Raw genomic sequence first — 17,838 nt, 5'->3', positions numbered from 1 at the left:
ACGCATCATTGGGCATCTGTGGTGTTGGAGTATGGTAATGAAAACTGCTTGGAAAATGATTGTGTAGATGTAATGAAATGAAGCACCATCTCCGCTCTTGGTCCACTGTTTATAGTGCATTTTGTCACCATGCCTCAAAACTGTTGAATCTTGGCTGTGGCCTTCCTTAGGGACTCGGGGCTGTTCGGCCAGACTGCCAAGGGAACAACTACCACTACTACTACTGTTGAGTAGCATGTTTGGACACAAGTGCCTGGTGATCATGTGGAAGGGCCTTTAGATGTGGGTGGTGGTGGAGAGGATGCCAGGATAGGGTTGGATTGGTTGGTAAATACTGTACATAGAATTGACATCATGCTTCCTTAGTCTCTACTGTTACATGTATTGGACTGCAGTTAAATAGCCTTGGGCCTTGCCACCAGAAAGAGGGTAAAATGTGATTGGCTGTTTTTTATTTCATAGTGAAGGGATATGGACAGACAAAAAATGCACATGGATAGGGTGCCAAAGAAAATCTGAAAGTGAGATGAGGGCAGTGTTGTTAGAGGCACTTCTTATGTAGTATGGAAGAAAAGAATGGAACAATGTATATTGGTGAAAGGAAAGGAAGAGGAAGAGGAGTTTTTTTGAGAGTGAGAAAGATGTGAATAAAGTAGCCTGGAGGTGCATCAGTCACACCCATCCCCTTTCAAGGGGTTCCCAGGATAGAGCAAGGCATAAGAGATAATGATGAAGTGGTTCACATTGTGGGAGCAAGACACCAGAGATGATGATGATTGTGGTGATGAAGGAGTTAAGATTATGGGGTAGCAAGGCATCAGAGATGATGATGATGATGATGATGAAGGGGTTAAGATTATGGGGGAGCAAGGCATCAGAGATGATGATGGTGATGATATTGCATTGTAAAATTTCAGAAGGGTGTTGTTGTTGGAGTGTATGACTTCTACACCATGTCCTATCGTTTGTTCTTCTCGAGCCACCAGTCAAACCCGTCACAAAGACCCGAAGTTGATCCATCCGTTCTGCAGTGTTTGTTGGAGGTTGTGGATCCGGCTGCCCAGGTTATATGTGATCAGCCATGGATTGCTGATGCCCTACGATCCATGAACTATAGCAAGGTAAGGGAAAAGAGTAGAGCCAGTTATCATTTTAAATACAGGTACCCCTGATAATTCTCTGTAGCCTGAGGACATCTGTTTCCATTGTGTTCTAGCTAATATGTTACTATTATTTTGCTTGTGGTCCATGAACTACAGTGCTGGAGAGGAATGCCTTCCCTTAGTGGCACTAATATAACTAGAAAGATCCATTGCCTTTCCCTCGAAAGATGGTGGACTGCCAGAGAAGGGTAGCTTCAGCCTGCAGTCCACTGGGTTTGCATTACTCAGCTACTTCTACTACTCCATAGACTACACCAAGTTCAGCCAGAAGAATATCACTTGCTACCATAACATTAAGTTGTTGATAAATTAAACATTTGTGGCTGTTTTTTAGCTGCAATACGTGATGGGAGTATATACACCTGATTGCCTAAATTGTGTGTGACTGGCCATGGAATGCCAAGACCCTGCCATCCATGAACTACCCTAAGGTAAGAGTAAAATAGTACAGGCAGTGTTCATTATAAGGCAGGGATGGGTAACAGAATACCATTATTGAGAATAAAACAGTTACCAGTATTCTTTAGTTTGATGTCAGCTTAATAGCAAGAATTAGTAGTAGTAGTTGCAGCCCTAGGCATATCAGGTTGTAAACCCAGTGGACTTAAGGCAGAAATTACCATTCTCCTATAGTCCACAGTCCTCCTTTTAGAGGATAGGGAGTGAACTGAGGAACAGTTGTATAACTAGACAGTGGAGCCACCTAGTCATATTGGAGCTACCATGTGAAGGTCTCCCTTTCCAGTGCCAGTAGCAAGGAAGAACATCAGTAAAGACAACTTATTACAAGGATATATAAAAAGAAAAATAGATTTAAATTTTTTTTTATTATTATAATGCAAAATTAAAGTTATAGATAGTAATGGAAGGCTACCATAGACCCTGGAAGGTACTACCATGAGATTCAGATGTTTCAAGCTTGGTAGCTGACCATGCAATCATCACACTTAGGCAGGAAACATTCAGTCCTGGACACAGTCACTTGATCTTCTTGTGATTGACTGTATATGAGTCAAAGTCCAAGCTGAGACTCTCACGTTGTTACAAATCATTTTACACATCCCAAGTTTCATTTTTTCCAGCAGCTTCCAGTAACTCTTGGGAAGTAGTTAGCTGGTTTTGACACTTGCTTTAGCTTGCAGTTCATCGACCTGCAGTACCATGGTCAACCCTAACACATGGATTCTGTAAACATGGTATCATTTGTAGATTACATCAGAAAATGAAAGTAATGTATTGTTTTCAGGTACACTTGTGTGATGGTAAGAAGAACAGAGTTCAGAAGGGTGAAACGGGCAGTTGGCTGACCAATGCAAACATCGTATTCTACCTCAAGAATCACGTATTGAAGTTGATACAGGTAAGACTAAGGATAAACTGCCCTGTGACCAATTTTTCTGCTTGTGGTGTCCTATTCACCACCACTACCACACCATGATCATCATCATCAACATAACTTCATTTCCACCAAAAAAAAAGGGGGGGGGGGGATGGCAGCAGTAGGATTCAGAAATAAGGAAAAAGAAAATACTGTACAGTGAAATGGTCCATTCAGTCATTCTGCTGATCGTTCAAGCCTTGAGAATCATGGCCCCACCTTACATACGGTAAATAAATAATCCGTCCATCCATTCATCATCCAATTCTACGTTGCCCCAAGAAGCGTAGAAGCCCGAGGCTAGGCAATTTGGTTCTGACATTTAAGATGAGAGTGACCAGCCTCACTCATCCCTGAGTGGCATTACATGAGCAGTAACTCCAACCACCCCTTTGATATAAACCTTCACCGGCTCAATCCGATTGGAGTGCTGTAATTACCCACTAAACCACCAGGTACCATAATTTGGTTATATGGTTACCACCCAGCGTAGTAAATGGTTTCCTGGTGTACAGGAAACCATTAGGCTTGTCACTCATTGTAGTCACCCATAGGCAGAAGGAAGAGGAAAGAATGAAAGAAAGAAAGACAAAAGAGGGAGTGTAAAGTCACCTGTAGGCAGAAAGACGAGGAAAGAATGAAGTAAAGAAAGACAGAAGAGGAAGGAAGGAATGGAGAGAGGAGAGGAAAGGGCAGACACCCCAGAGCAGTACTACATCAAGTGAGTGGATGGTGAGTGCCCCCATCTACCACAAATAAATAAATGAATAAAGATAAAATCCACTCACATATTTCCTAATTTTAGATTTTACTTAACCTTATAGAGAGAGCCATTTTATTGACTGAAGTAGTAAATGAGTCATCTGAGAGGACCTTGTGGAGTTACATGGAGAGACATAAACAAATGAGGATGTGATGGAATGTGGTGTTCCTGCGGATGTACTGGAAACGACTTTGAGAAGTTGCTTTAGGTGGTTTGGTCTAGTGGAGAGAGTAGAGGATGAGAAGTTGAGTAGGAGAGTATATGTGAAATTTGGGTGGGAGGGAGATGGGAGGACCGAGGATGAGATAGTGGGATAAGATGGAGATGTATTTTGAAACCCTGCCATACGATTGTTCGCATATAGCCTATGGCCTTATCACTTTTATATATACAGGATGAGTGAGGCTGGTCACTCTCATGTTAAATGTCAGGACCAACTTGCCTAGCCCCAGGCTCCTATGCTTCTCATGGGATGACATAGGATTGGATGATATATATATATATATGTACTTGATTGCCATTGCCACTTATACAATTCCCATTGTTTGTATGATCGCAATGTTGCCTACATTCAGTATACGATTGTATCTAGTCGGTTTTCCATTAGTGTAACCTGATCGTATTTGAGGATTTAAGCCAGGACAACCTTGCTATACGATCAGGATAGGTGCCTGGAAAAATGATTGGGTAACAGTTGATCAGTTGTTGAATGCAGGGATTATTGCAATCGTATGAGTGAAATTGGCAATTGTATATCGAAAAACTGGGCATCGTAGGGGGTCATAGGAATCACATAGGTGAAATTGATGATCATATACAGAAAAAATGTGTGCTGCAATGCGGAGATTGTGTGAACAAATGATCACGTAATAGTTGAATGCATAGTGAGCTTGGGCCTGCACTGTAAGCTACTTTTGCTGTCCAGTACCATCCTCCATGCCTCACTTAATAACAGAAGATTGTAAAAACTCCAACAAATGACAAGGACTCTCTGCATTCATTTTTCTCTGCAGAAGCCACTGGTGAAGTTGAGTGAGAGTGAGGTACAGCTTGTGTTGAATGAGCTGTGTTGGCGAGAGCGTTATGGTCAGTATGGCGCCATCTCGTTCATCAATATGTTGTCTCACATCAAGAGTCTCACCACAATGGAGGCAGAGGGTAAGTTGGCTTGTGATTAACCTCACACGATCATTAGCAGGGAAGGAAAGGCATCAGGAATGGTGGTGATGGTGATAAACTGCTAAGAAATATGTGTCCTAAGATCTCCAAAGCCACTTAGAATTCAGCCTATATATTGGTAAGAAATACAGTAAGTGTCATGAATCTCCACAGCCACTTAAAATACAACCAATAAATTGCTTAAAAGGATGTTTCACGAAATCATCAAAGCTGCATATATTCATGACGTCTCTGAAACCTCCTAAGAATATAATCTTAAGCAGCTTTCTTCTCCTCAGCCACTAAGAAATCTTGAAATCTCAATAGCCACCAAAAATATAATCGTAAACCGTCTCCTTCTCCTCTTCCTGTTTGCAGTTGGCAGTGGGTTGCTCCATCTGCTGGAACACGTTGCCAACTACCCCCAGCAATCTTGCCAGTATGATTTACCACTCACCATGGACTCCCCATATATGGCCTTGAAGTCTTTCACCCCAAGATTTTCAGAGACTCAAGTATACACCCGCAACAAGGATCGTTTTGATCCTTTAGAAGATAGTGTCTGGCAGATGCAATGCAATGCCACCTCTGCAGTCGAGAGCATAGAGGTTACCCCGGAGGTGAGTTGACCCCAGGCCTGAGATGTGGTTTAGCGAGAGCCGAGACTCATAATTTGCTTGTTGTTGTTGTTGTTGTTGTTAAGTATCCTCAGTCTCTCCGGCCAAGAAGATCAATCAACCACAGACAAACAGTTACTCCTGCAGGGCTGTCCCATGCTGTTAACTGATGTTCCCTTATGGTGAGCAGCACCTTGCCACAGCTAGACGAGGAGAGGCTTGTGAATGTTTGGTCTCTCCACTCTGTCAACAGGGTCATCGCAGTTGGCTCCACATCATCCCGTTACTTGGTTATATAATTACCACTGCATGTTATGAATGGATTCCTTGGTATCAAGAAACCATTGGGCTTGTCACTCAGTGTACAGTTACTTTAATTGGAAAGGAAAGTAATGAAAGGAGACAGGAAAGATGGGAGAAAATAGAGGAAAGTAGACTCCCCTGAAATGCAAGGGACAATCCTTGTTTAATTTATTCTTGTTGCTGTACCTGTTTTTGTGTGAGATTTATTACTGTTGAAAAAATTCAAGTGAAACAGTTTTAAACATGGACAGAGTGTATGTAAATAAGTCGTAGTAGTAGAGAGGTTATACTCAGTTTGTTTACATCAGACAGAACTGGGCCACCTCCACAGCTTGAATATAATGGTTGCATGAAATTCAATCAGCCATAGTTAAGAGGCAGGAATGATTCTCCTTGGTGACTAGTCAAGTCCAATCTCCAGTCTGACTATACAGTACTTGGCTATCCGCTGAACAGAAATGGTTTAGGGATCTTTGCCAAGTTAGAGTGAATGCACTATAGTATCACATAACCTTATAAAATACTAGTGGTTCTTACAGGTTGGTCTTGGTTACTAGTCAGATTAACCCTCCACTCTGAGTACAATAAGCCATCACCTGAGCCACTAGGGGTTAGGGAACTTTTCCAGGTTAGAGTGGCTGGACTCTAATGGATTGCTATATAGAATGTTAATACCTTTCACAGATTGGTGCTCTACTCAGTGACATCCCCACAGTGGAGCCAGCAGACAATACCACGAGTGCCAACCGAGCTGTGCCAAATCATTCCTTCTCTACCAACCAAGTACAAGCGGAACATACCAACCAAATACAAGCAAACCACACCATCCCTACCAGCAAAGCTCATCCAAACCATGTCACCCATATCAACCAAACCATTCCTAACCATACCATCCATACCAGCCAAAGCCCTAACCATACCATCTATACCAACCAAACCATGCCAAACCAGACACTGCTAGTTACGTCAGACCAGACCAATATCATTGAATCCACAAGAGTCCCAGACCAGCAGATTAAGACCGAAATGTCAGACAAGGAGTGTGTCTACATCAAATCAGAGAGGGAGAATGCTGAGTCAAGAACTGACCAAGGATTTAACTACACTGTGTCAAATCAAGATACTGTTAAGTCAAAAGTGTTGGATCAAGGACTTGTGTCAGATCAAGATACAGTTGAGTTGGGAGTGTCAGATCAAAGAATTAACCTTATTGTGTCAGATCAAGGACTTGAGTCAGATCAAGATACAGTTGAGTTGGCAGTGTCAGATCAAAAAATTAACCTTACTGTGTCAGATCAAGGTACTGTTAAGTCAAGAGTACCAGATAAAAGCTTTAACTACACTGCATCAAATCCAGACTTTGTCTACCTTGCATCAAATCAAGATAATGTTGAGTTGAGAATACCAGATCAAGAAATCAACCATACTGAGTCAAATCAAGACTACACTGTGTCAGATCAAGATAATACTGAGTCGAGAGAGCCAAGCCAAGTGATTAACCACACTGCTTCAGATCAAGATGAGGTCGAGTTGACCGTTTGGGACCCCCAAATTCATCGCACGTTTGTCTCAGGTCAGGAGATGTCAAAAACGTTCAACCAAGGCAACCAGTGGAAGAAGAAGAGTCTTCAGTCATTGGTGGGACTGCACACGCTGAAAAAACGGACGCATTTGCTAGAGGAGTAAGTAGTAATAGTAGCTGGAGTAGTAGTAGTAGTAGTAGTAATAGAACCAGTAGTAGTAGCAGCAGTGCGGTACTTGCAACCGCAGGCTCATCTAAATGTGAACCCAGTGACGTGAAGGCTGAAATTGTCATTTTCTTGCAGTCCACCATGTTTCTCATAGGGGGATTGGGGAGGAGTTGAGGGATGTTTGTGTAACCAAGCAGCTCCACTGCACACACGAAAATACAAAAACATTCCAGAGAGTGGTAAATATTGTAATGTATTCTGTTGATTGGTTAACCCTCTTCAGTCTTTTTTATTTTAATTATTTATTAAAGAAGAACCTAGAGATGTTTTAGCCATGTTGAGAGAATGGAGTATGAGAAACTAACTAGTAGATTGTATGTGAGTGAGGGGAAGGGGGAAGAGAAGACCAAGAATGAGATGGAGAGATATAGCAGAGAGGAGGGTGTGAGTTAGAGAGAGGACAACCTGATGGTGAAGGACTGGGTGAAATGATGGCTATTCATTGTGGCCACCCCTTCCCAGATTTAGGCATATGGGTATGGATAGATAGATTTCCAGACAAATTTGTTCAGCATAGAAGAAACTTTTCTAAGTAGTTAGACCAAACAAAAATTAAAGTAGCTACTATGAATAGATTGAAATAGTGTATTATACTGTTGCTTTATCAAATTATTCAGTCTGGTGATATACAGTGATCCCTTGGTTATTGCATAATCAGTCCCGTGCTTAGTCTGTGATGATGAAATTTTGTGATAACGAAACCACAGAACCTATGGGATGTCCTAATTGGTACCAGGGATCCCGCTTGTAAGTCGAGATTTATCCTCATAAAATAATTTATTTAGACCCACTAAATACATACATAATGTTATGATAAGTATCATATACACACATATGCATGGTTTGGTTAATAGAAAGTGATGAAAAGGGCACAATAAGGAAGCAACACATACCATAGAGAGACCTGAGATGTTCTTGAGGTATGGGGTTCTGAGGCTAGGGGGTGGAGAGTTAATGGTCTACACCACCTGGGATTAACTCCTCTAATAGGGCATCATTTTTAAATCCTTGAAGCCATCAGAAATCACAGATTTTGAGCCATCATTGTTGGCAAAAACCAGCTCAGCTGCCCGATAACAAAGTATTTTAGTAAAAAACTGCACAGTAATGGGAGGAGTGCAAACATCCATCCAGCAGTGATAATGAAGGATGCTGTAGCCAAGAGCTCGATTAGAAAGAGATCACTGCGTGTGTGTATGTGTGTGTGTGTGTGTGTGTGTGTGTGTGTGTGTGTCTTTCTCTCTCTCTCTCTCTAAATATGTGTGTGTGTGTGTGTGTGTGTGTGTGTTCAGTTTATTCCTGTTACTTGGAGATGAAAATTATCATACAAAACTTACTTATGAAAATAAATACTGCAAGTATGATGATGATGATGATCATCATCATCATTTTTCCCTCTCTAAGACTAGGGTGTGTTAGGGTATAGAGAGCCAGATAAAAAAAGAAAAGAAAAAAAAAATGATAGAGGGAGAAACTAAGTAATAAAAACTATATCTCTTAAAGCTTGCATCATCATCATCATCATCATCATCATCATCTATCATCATCATCATCATCATCATCATCATCATCTTCATCATTGTCATCACCCAGCCTCGTTTTCCATGTTCAGACTGGTTGAGGTAGGATCCAGATAGACAAAAAGACCTGATAAGAATGATATACTAGCCAAATTTTGCCCAGTTGAATAAGCCACACTCCCATTCACTCACTGTCCAAGACTGCAGAATCATGACTCCACACATAGCCTCACATTTACCAGTCCAAACTCTCTGTAGACTCACCGATGAGCTCATGGCTGAAACAATGTCTGAGAAACGTAAGAGTGACCACAACCAAACCAGTGTACCCAAGTTGATGTCCCTGGAGACCTTTTACTATGGCTTCATCCCCGGCAACCGCACACTGGGACGGAAGTTCAATGCTTTCGTCTTCCAGTGCCACCTGTGTCAGGTACGTCACTGAACAATACAAAGGCAGGGTTCTCAAACATACTTACAATCAGTCCTCTGTTATACCCTTGATTTGTTTTTCCAGGAAGAATCTGAGATGTCACTAGTCTCTACAATCATTTCTTTGTCCATCTCGCCAAAAGAAGCACATTTTTATGATGGTTTTTCTCTCATAACTAAGTTTCTTTCCTGGAAAGAATGAGACATGGAAAATTCTATTTCATGTCCTTCCTGCAAAAACAGATCTGAGTTATGACAAGGAATCAATAATAAAGAACTTCAAGCATCTCATCTCAGAATCATAATGTGGAGGTGAGTATGGAAGCTAAAAATCACTATTTGACATTGTTGTGATCCTCACTTTAATGTATAAACATGAAACTCGGACCCTGTTGGAAGGACTCAAGTCAAGAGTGAGTGCAGTGGAAATAGTTATCTGAGAGGAACATGTGGAATTACTTAGAGATCAGGCAGACAAATGTGGAAGTAAGAGAGCATTGTGTTGTTGATTTGGATGTGATTGAAAGTGTCACAAGAAATGCTTTGAGATGATCTGGCACTGTGGAGAGCATGGAGAATGAGAGACTGACTAGGAGAGTGTATGTGAGTGAGATAGAGGGAAGGAGGAGGAGGGGAAGACCAAGAATGTAATGAAGGGATGGGATGGAGAGATATCTGGAAGAGGGGCTTCTGTTGGAGATATGGCAACTTGATGGGAGGAGGACAGAGTGACATGGAGGCATTTTGTTTTTGACTACCCTGTAAGGGATTAAAGTGTCTGGCAATAGATAAATACCTAGATATATAAGTAATTGGCAGAGGTCAGGGAGACATGTAGGTGATTCGTTTGTGACCACCACTTATGGGACTAAGGAGTCTGGCAGTAGATAGATAGACAGATAACTAGATACAGAGAGAGAGTAAGTGACAAAATTATGATCCTTGGTAACATTCGCAGAGCGTCATGGCAAACAACATCGTGTTCTATGACCACATGAAGGGTCACATCAGCAGTAACCGATCCTCTGACAAGGCCCTTTGCTGTACCTACTGCCTTGCACACTTTACCACCAATGGCCGGCGAACATTCCATGAGAGAGTGGTGAGTAAAATGATTGTCGGCCTTTACTAAATGATACACACAGCCATTAATTAGATTCTTAATATTGTGGTTATTAATGCTATAGATAGATAAGTGGTGTCATTGCAGGCCTACTACAGCATATAGCAAGGCAACAAGTCATTCTACATCTGCTCCAAGCATAGATAGATTAATAGGTAGTTAGACAGCCAGATAGATAGGTAGGTAAACAGATAAACCTAATTAACAACTGTGGTTGCAGGCCCACAACAGTGCATGCACAAGGAGCAAGGCATATCACATCAGCTACAAGCATAGATAGATAGGTGAATAGGCAGATAGATAGGTAGGTAAATAGATATTAATAGTTAACTGGATATATTTCAGGCACACCTTAACATATACCAAGGTAACAGGTGGTGTAGGATCTGCTCACAGCACCAGAACGACACGAAACAATTGTACCAACACATGTCATCTGTGCACTGTGAGGCTGAGCTGCCCTACCGATGTCACATCTGCCACTTCGCCACTTCATTCTTCTTTGGTATCATCGATCACTTCAGGAAGGTCAGTTGAGTGTCGCACATCATCATCATCATCAACACCTTCTTTGTCATTCTAACCCTTTCTGTCACCTTATTTCTCAGCAGTGCACACATCATCATCATTATTATAAGTATTTGGCAGGGTATTTTTACAGTTGTGGGAATAACTAGCCTTTTTTTTTTTTTCCCAAGTGTTGTGTACTTTCTAATTTATTTTTATTTTTTTTAAATACTAACCTTTACTACTGTTATTATTATTATCTGTCCATCCATCCATCCATCATCCAGTCCTATGTTGCCCCATGAGGAGCATAGGAGCCCGGGGCTAGACAAGTTGGTCCTGACATTTAAGATGAGAGTATATATATATATATATATATATATATATATATATATATATGTATACACACATACAGTGGAGTCTCTTTTATCCAAAATTCTTTTAACCGTAATATGCCATTAACCGTAAGTTTTACTAAAACATTCTCATTTCGATTAACCGCAAAAATCTGAAATCTCTCTGAAAATTCAAACACGGTGGGCTTGTTTTGCGTCACTAGCGTTAGTTTACGACTGCATATATATCCCCTGCTAGGAAATCCCCCACTCCCTCACCTGCGTCCACCACCTCGGAAGATTTGGATGATGTGGGAGATGATGTGGAAATGATTGAATAAGGAAACAGAAAATATGAAAAAACAGTTAGGTTTAAGACTTTATTTGTTTGAATTGCTTACAGTGAATTACATAATTGTTTTGGTGAAGGTTTATTTAAATTTAATTGAGTGAAGATTTATTTAAGTTTATTTGAGTGAAGATTTATTTAAGTTGACAGTTTCAATTACAGTTACAAAAGCCCCGTTACATACATAGTTACTACAGTGTATTAAGTGTTTTGGTGATGTTGAGTGGCTTTTGGGGTGCTGGTGGTGGTTCTGAGCTAGACATCGCCAGAAATGGGTGATAGGTGAGTACAATACTGTTCCTTTGTATCCTACATATTATTACAATATCTTTTATCCGAAAAAATCGATTAAACAAAACTTTGAAAGTCCCATGATTTTCGGATAAAAGAGACTCCACTGTATGTATATATATATATATATATATATATATATATATATATATAGATTATGGCATCTGGCAATAGATAGATAGATAGATATTATATATATATATATATATATTTATTTATATTTATACATACATATCCTGTATATACATACACATACATACATATACAGTACACATGTGTATTACTTATATCTACAGGCTCATTCCAACACCCCCTACGTGCAGTGTCACTTTTGCCTCTGCATCTGGACCATCAGCGAACACAATGCATCCACTTTCTCCATCCGTGTATCCTGCCACCTCAGGGTACGTTGTGTCCTGTACTCCATTTATGCAAACTTGGCTGCTGGTGAGGGATGCCTCCATGTGATGACATTGATATAACCAGGCAATGGAGTTGCCTAGTTACACAAACATCCTCTAGTTCCCTCCCTGACTCCAGAAAGAATGATGATGGACTGCAGAAGAAGTACGGCATCATTCTGCAGTCCATTGTCTTCATATTTTGGATGAACCTGGGCTGCAACTTTGGCTGCTACTATTTGGCTTAAAATTGCCATCTTTCCTTGTAGCAAGAGATTAACACTAGAATGTTGTGCTATTCACAGGGAGTTCTGGCAAAGAGGATGTAGAGTTGTATTAATATCTTAATGATTCTTAGAAGTTAAATGGTGTTCATTTGGTCATGTTGGTAATTTGAAATTCTTAGTCTGTTTGTCACTTTGTGTCACACCACAAAAGTTCCAAATAATTTTTTTATTGGATGAACATAGCCAGGCTTAGTGGATTAATATTTTTGTGCCCCAACCCTCTCACTACAGTATCATCTGGTGCATCGGAGAAAGTGCCACCGATGTGTCCTGGAGTTTTCCCAAACCTCAGACCTCTATGCCAAGCACCAGAGAGAGGACCATGTCTCACGGGCAAATTGTGAAGGTGAGTGGCGAGCCAGATGGTTCCGTGTAATCCATTTCAAGTCATATGAAGATAGCTTGAGTAAACTATAAAGCAAGTCTCCAGGTTATAGATATTATTTGCAGAAAAGAAAATAAATGAGTGAAATTAGTGAACATAAAAATACAAAATAGTAATATATATATATGTAAATAGATAAACCAATATAAAAAGATGACTAATGAGGAGGACTTGATGATTAACACATTGAACATAGGAACATTTTGTCATTCTGGTTTTGCCATCCCCTTGTAATTTTATTCAGCATAGGATAGACTTTATAAACTTAAGTGGCCTCTTTTAGGTGGGTGGGGGGGGGGAATCTTAGCAGCAGTAATCAGCTAAAATGTATGTGATCTGGTTTCAAGGAAATAAGGAAGCCATTTATGAATGGTGCTTGATGACCTAGTATCTAGATTTCCTTTGTTGGAGTAATAGCTTTCCATAAATTTGATTCCCAGAGGTGACAAGAGGTTTTTGGCTCATGTAATGTCACCAGAGGAAGTAGGCTGATCGTCTCCCCTGATAGTAATGTAACCTTTTGCTCCATCACCTCATACGGGGAAAATGGAATTAGTTGTTGCAGTTAAAAAATGAAATGGTATTGGCTGCTACTGTTAAAAAATAAATTGTGATTGGCTGTGACTTTTACCCATATCTCTCTCTCCCAGGGTTGAAACGATTCAAGCCTTGGGAGTTTAAGGAAACCTTCTTGTCCAAACGCAACAGGCTTGTTGGGTCCCCAGTGAATGTTGTAGACAAACAATCACCCAACTTCAGTGAGGTGTCATGCACCTCCAGCAAGACAGTAGTTAACTCGGTGACAGTTGACTCCAATGAGGTGCCATGCACCTCCAGGAAAGGAACAGTCAATTCCTCTGAGGTGACAGTCAACCCTAGTCAGGTGTCATGTGCCTACGGCAAGTCAGTAGTCAACTCCAACAAGGCAACAGTCAACTCCAGCAATTCAGTACTCATCTCCCATGAGGTGGATCGGAGCCAGCCACCGTCATCCACTACCTTCTCTGTCGTCACCTCCCTTAACCTTACGGTCAACCCCAACTCTGATGACAACTCTGACCAAGCCTTCTACTGCATTGAGTGTGACGCCAATCTCACCTTAGAGCAACACTTTCCGTATGTCACGTCACACTTTTTTCTTTTTCTTTCTTTTTTTTTTTTGTCTTAGTCATTGAGATTATCGTCATTGTTGCCATGATGATGATGATGAATGCCATAATCTTGCAGAGCATGTGTGAAGTGCCATTAGTGTACAATACAATATACAGTAAGAAAAAGGATGTCAGCAGGCAACTTGCAATGAAATCTAAGTGTATTTTCTTTGCCATGATTTTACAGAGCATATGTGAAGTGCCATAAATGTACCTTTGCCATGTGGAATATAAAAAATAACAACAAGTAGCAGCTTATAAGAAGACTGTTTGTATTTTATCTTCTGTCATAGTTCTGGAGAATTATAACTAGAACTAATGGATTATCCATAAAAATCGCTCCACTAGAAACTCACTGGGCATTATCATCATGTTTTAGGGATGGTTCAGTCTGCTGGTGTGGGCCTGGATGTGGCTGTGGGAGTAGGAAATGAATAAATAATACAGAGTAGACACTGAGAACACTATCTGAGCTGTCACTGCAACACATGAGAAATTGCCTGGCTGAATGGAAGGAGTGTTAAATATGGACCACCCTATATTTTCTTTACCATAATTTTACAGAGCATATGTGAAGTGCCACAAGTGTGTTTATGCCACGTCCTGCCGCAACATGATGAGTCGCCATTGGTCTGCCTTCCACCCCTCTGGCAACAAGCAACGCTACTTTGCAATCGGGCCTCCCATCCCCCTGCACTGCCACCTACGCTGCCTATGTGGCCACAGCAACGTTAGTGGCAATGCCCTCGGTAAGTTATAATAACTTGGTTTTATTTTGTGGTTACAGTGATTCTCTTTTTGATGATGATGATGATTCTATTTTATGATGATGATTCCTTTTGATAATCTTTTCTATTTTTTTTTTTTTTTTAACAATTCTGGTGCCTGCATTTCAGCCCGTCACCTAGCTCTGTGCAAGATTGGTGACAAGACGGGCTATCCTTGTCGCACTCCAACCCTCTCCTCACAATGCGCCACACTCAGCCAGATGAAGAGGAACCCACCACCACTCTTCAAGTTATATGGATGGAACAAAATGAAAAAGTTGTAATCATCTCAACTCATAACACTTCTTCTTCCTTATTTTTTTCTTCTTCAACATAGTGCTGCTGTCAGGCAATTGCCCTTTCCTCTCTTCTTTCCTTCCTTCCTTCTTCCTCTTCTGTCTTTCTTTCCTTCATTCTTTCTTCCTCCTTCTGTCTACGGGTGGGTCTACACTGAGTGACAAGCCAAACGGTTTCCTGTACATCGGAAACCATTTACTATGCTGGGTGATAACTATATAACCAAATTATGACGCCTGGTGATATAGTGGGCAAATAAGGCGTTCCAGTCGGATTGAGCCAGTGCTGGTTTATATCCAAGGGGTGTTAGGGTTTATTGCTCATGTAATGCTGCTCAGGGATGAGTGATGCTGGTCATTCTCATCTTAAATGTCAAGACCAACTTGCCTAGCCCCAGACTTCTATGCTTCTCATGGGGCAACACTGGATTAGATGATGATGATGATGATGATGAACATTAACAAATTATTGTATTGTGTTGTCGATTGGGGGGGGGGGAATAGCACCTTTTTCTTATTTATTTCTTAAAACTGCCCCCCCCTTTTTTTTTTTTTTTTTTTTTAATCATACATACATACATCATCTAATCCTGTGTTGCTCCTTAAGGAAAGTAGGAGCCCAGGGCTAGGCAAGTTGGTCCTGACATTTAAGACGAGTGACCAGCCTCACTCATCCCTGAGTGGCATTACATGAACAATAACCCCAACCATCCCTTGGATATAAACCGACACAGGCTCAATCTGGTTGGAGCGGCTTCATTACCCACTAAGCCACCAGGCGCCATAGTTTGGTTATATAGTTACCACCCAGCATAGTAAATGGTTTCCTGGTGTCCAGCAAACCATTTGGCTTATCACTCAGTGTAGAGTCGCCCGCAGACAGAATGAAGAGGAAATAAAGAAGGTAGGAAGAGAGGAAAGGGTAGCCACCTGAGAGCAGCACTGCATCGAGTGAGTGGATAGTGAGCGCCCTAACCTTTCATTGTAAATTTATTTTTATTATCTCAACTCAGTGAATTTTTTTTCTTGAAGTAACTACATCATCATCATTATTGTCCTCATCATCATCAGTCCTCATCATCATCATTGTCATTGTCATCATCATCATCGTCATCATTGTCATTGTCATCATCATCATCATCATCATCATCATCGTCGTCATCATCATCAGTCCTCATCATCATCAGTCATCATCATCGTCATCATTGTCATCGTCATCATCATCATCGTCATCATCATCATCATCATCATCATCGTCATCATCATCATCGTCATCATCATCATCATCATCATCGTCATCATCATCATCATTGCCATTGTTGATAATTATCATCGTGGCTTCATCATCATCATAACACTGTAATCCTAGATGAGACAAAGCAAAATTTTGAAATATCTGTGGGAATATGAAATGGATGGGAAATGAAATAACAAGTACAGTCAGTCACTTTCCCAAACTGTGATTACTGCATGGGACAGCTCTGCATGGATGGTTGCTTGCCTGCAGTTGATGGGTATGGTCTGCCAGACAAACTGCGGTTACTCAACAACAACTTTGTAGATTTAAAACAACATGAATAGCATAAGGGAGAATGTTAAGGTGTAATTTGCGAAAGACAGAGAGTCCCAGGAGGAAAGGGAATATAAGATGAGGGTATTCTGTGTAAAGAATGCTATTTCCACATGGGTCCAAATCTCAACCATTATGGAGCTACTGAGTCTGATGTTCTTATGGGCAGCTTATGAGGGATACCAGTTATGCCCACAAGGTCATCAATAACTGTAGCTCAGTAATGGCTGAGATGTGGATCCACATTGATATAGCATTACTGACTCAGAAGTCCTTCATCTATCAAGAGTGACAGCAGTGGAAATGAGTTACTTGAGAGGAGCATGTGGAGTGACGTGGAGGGACGGGTTGACGAATGAAGAAGTGAAGGAACGCTGTGGGGTGGATGTGGATGTGGTTGAGAAGATTAGGAGAAATACACTGAGGTGGTTTGGACATGTGGAGAGAATGGAGAATGAAAGACTGACTAAGAGGGTGTATGTGGGTGAGGTGGGAGGAGGGAGAGGGAGAGGTAGACCAAGGATGAGGTGGAGGGATGGAGTTGAGAGGTATATGAGGGAGGGGGGGGGTGAGTTGGGGGGAGGGTAGTCAAATGGTGGGTGACAGAGCGACTTGGAGGCGTTTTGTCTGCGGCCACCCTTTGCAGGATTAGGGCGTTGGGCTATAGATAGATAGATGTCCTTTCCTCCTGGGACACCTTGTATTATCAAGTAGAAAGAGGTGTTATGGAGCTTCCATTGCCGTGTCTGATTTGGTCCATGTTGCAAAGACGATGTTGTAGCGGGTGTCATCACATAGTGACATTGATATAACCAGCCAGCTCTATTGCCTGGTTATACAAATGTCCCGCACCTCCCTTGTGTCACCATAATGGAGGATGGTGGTCTGCATTAGGAGGGCAGCATCAACCTGCAGTATACCAGGTTCATGTTCAGATTAATCAAGGGCCACAACAACAGCAGCAACAACAAGGATTTACTGAACACAACCATCATAGTAGTGACTGTGGGAGCAAGATGGTGATACAGATGAAAGACAGCAACAGTAGTGAAAGTTGCTGTAAGTTTTCCTACATAGTAAAGGTCTTTTTATGTTTTTATGCATATTAAAGAAAACTGAATTTTTGTGTACTGCATAGTGTTTTTTTTTTTAGATTTTATTGTTATTAAAAGTGACCTTTGATTTTGCACATTCTGAAAGTCATTTAAATTTTGTTCATAATGAGAATTGTTATGCACTCTAAGCAGTGAATAGTGAATATGATTTTTTTTAGTTTTAGTGCAGAATTGAA

General features: G+C 41.0%; 1 protein-coding gene and 1 long non-coding RNA gene across 2 annotated transcripts; both read left to right on the top strand.

The window, feature by feature from the left end:
* Nucleotides 1-10,637: 10,637 nt before the first annotated feature.
* LOC145406179 (uncharacterized) lies at nucleotides 10,638-14,965 on the top strand. Its single transcript, XM_080277376.1, has 6 exons — nucleotides 10,638-10,736; nucleotides 11,987-12,094; nucleotides 12,610-12,724; nucleotides 13,414-13,879; nucleotides 14,479-14,663; nucleotides 14,811-14,965. Exons 1-6 carry the CDS (start codon nucleotides 10,638-10,640, stop codon nucleotides 14,963-14,965), a joined length of 1,128 nt encoding a protein of 375 aa, XP_080133502.1.
* Nucleotides 14,966-16,289: 1,324 nt separating this feature from the next.
* Nucleotides 16,290-17,619, top strand: LOC145406074 (uncharacterized). Its single transcript, XR_013898499.1, has 2 exons — nucleotides 16,290-16,844; nucleotides 17,223-17,619. It is a non-coding gene; the product is annotated as an uncharacterized LOC145406074 (long non-coding RNA).
* Nucleotides 17,620-17,838: the final 219 nt, after the last annotated feature.

The sequence above is a fragment of the Coenobita brevimanus genome, chromosome 69 (genome assembly GCF_032717465.1).
Source record: "Coenobita brevimanus isolate Jiangsu-jjx chromosome 69, ASM3271746v2, whole genome shotgun sequence".
Classification (NCBI taxonomy): domain Eukaryota; kingdom Metazoa; phylum Arthropoda; class Malacostraca; order Decapoda; family Coenobitidae; genus Coenobita; species Coenobita brevimanus.
This window is presented reverse-complemented; position numbering and strand designations above follow the sequence as displayed.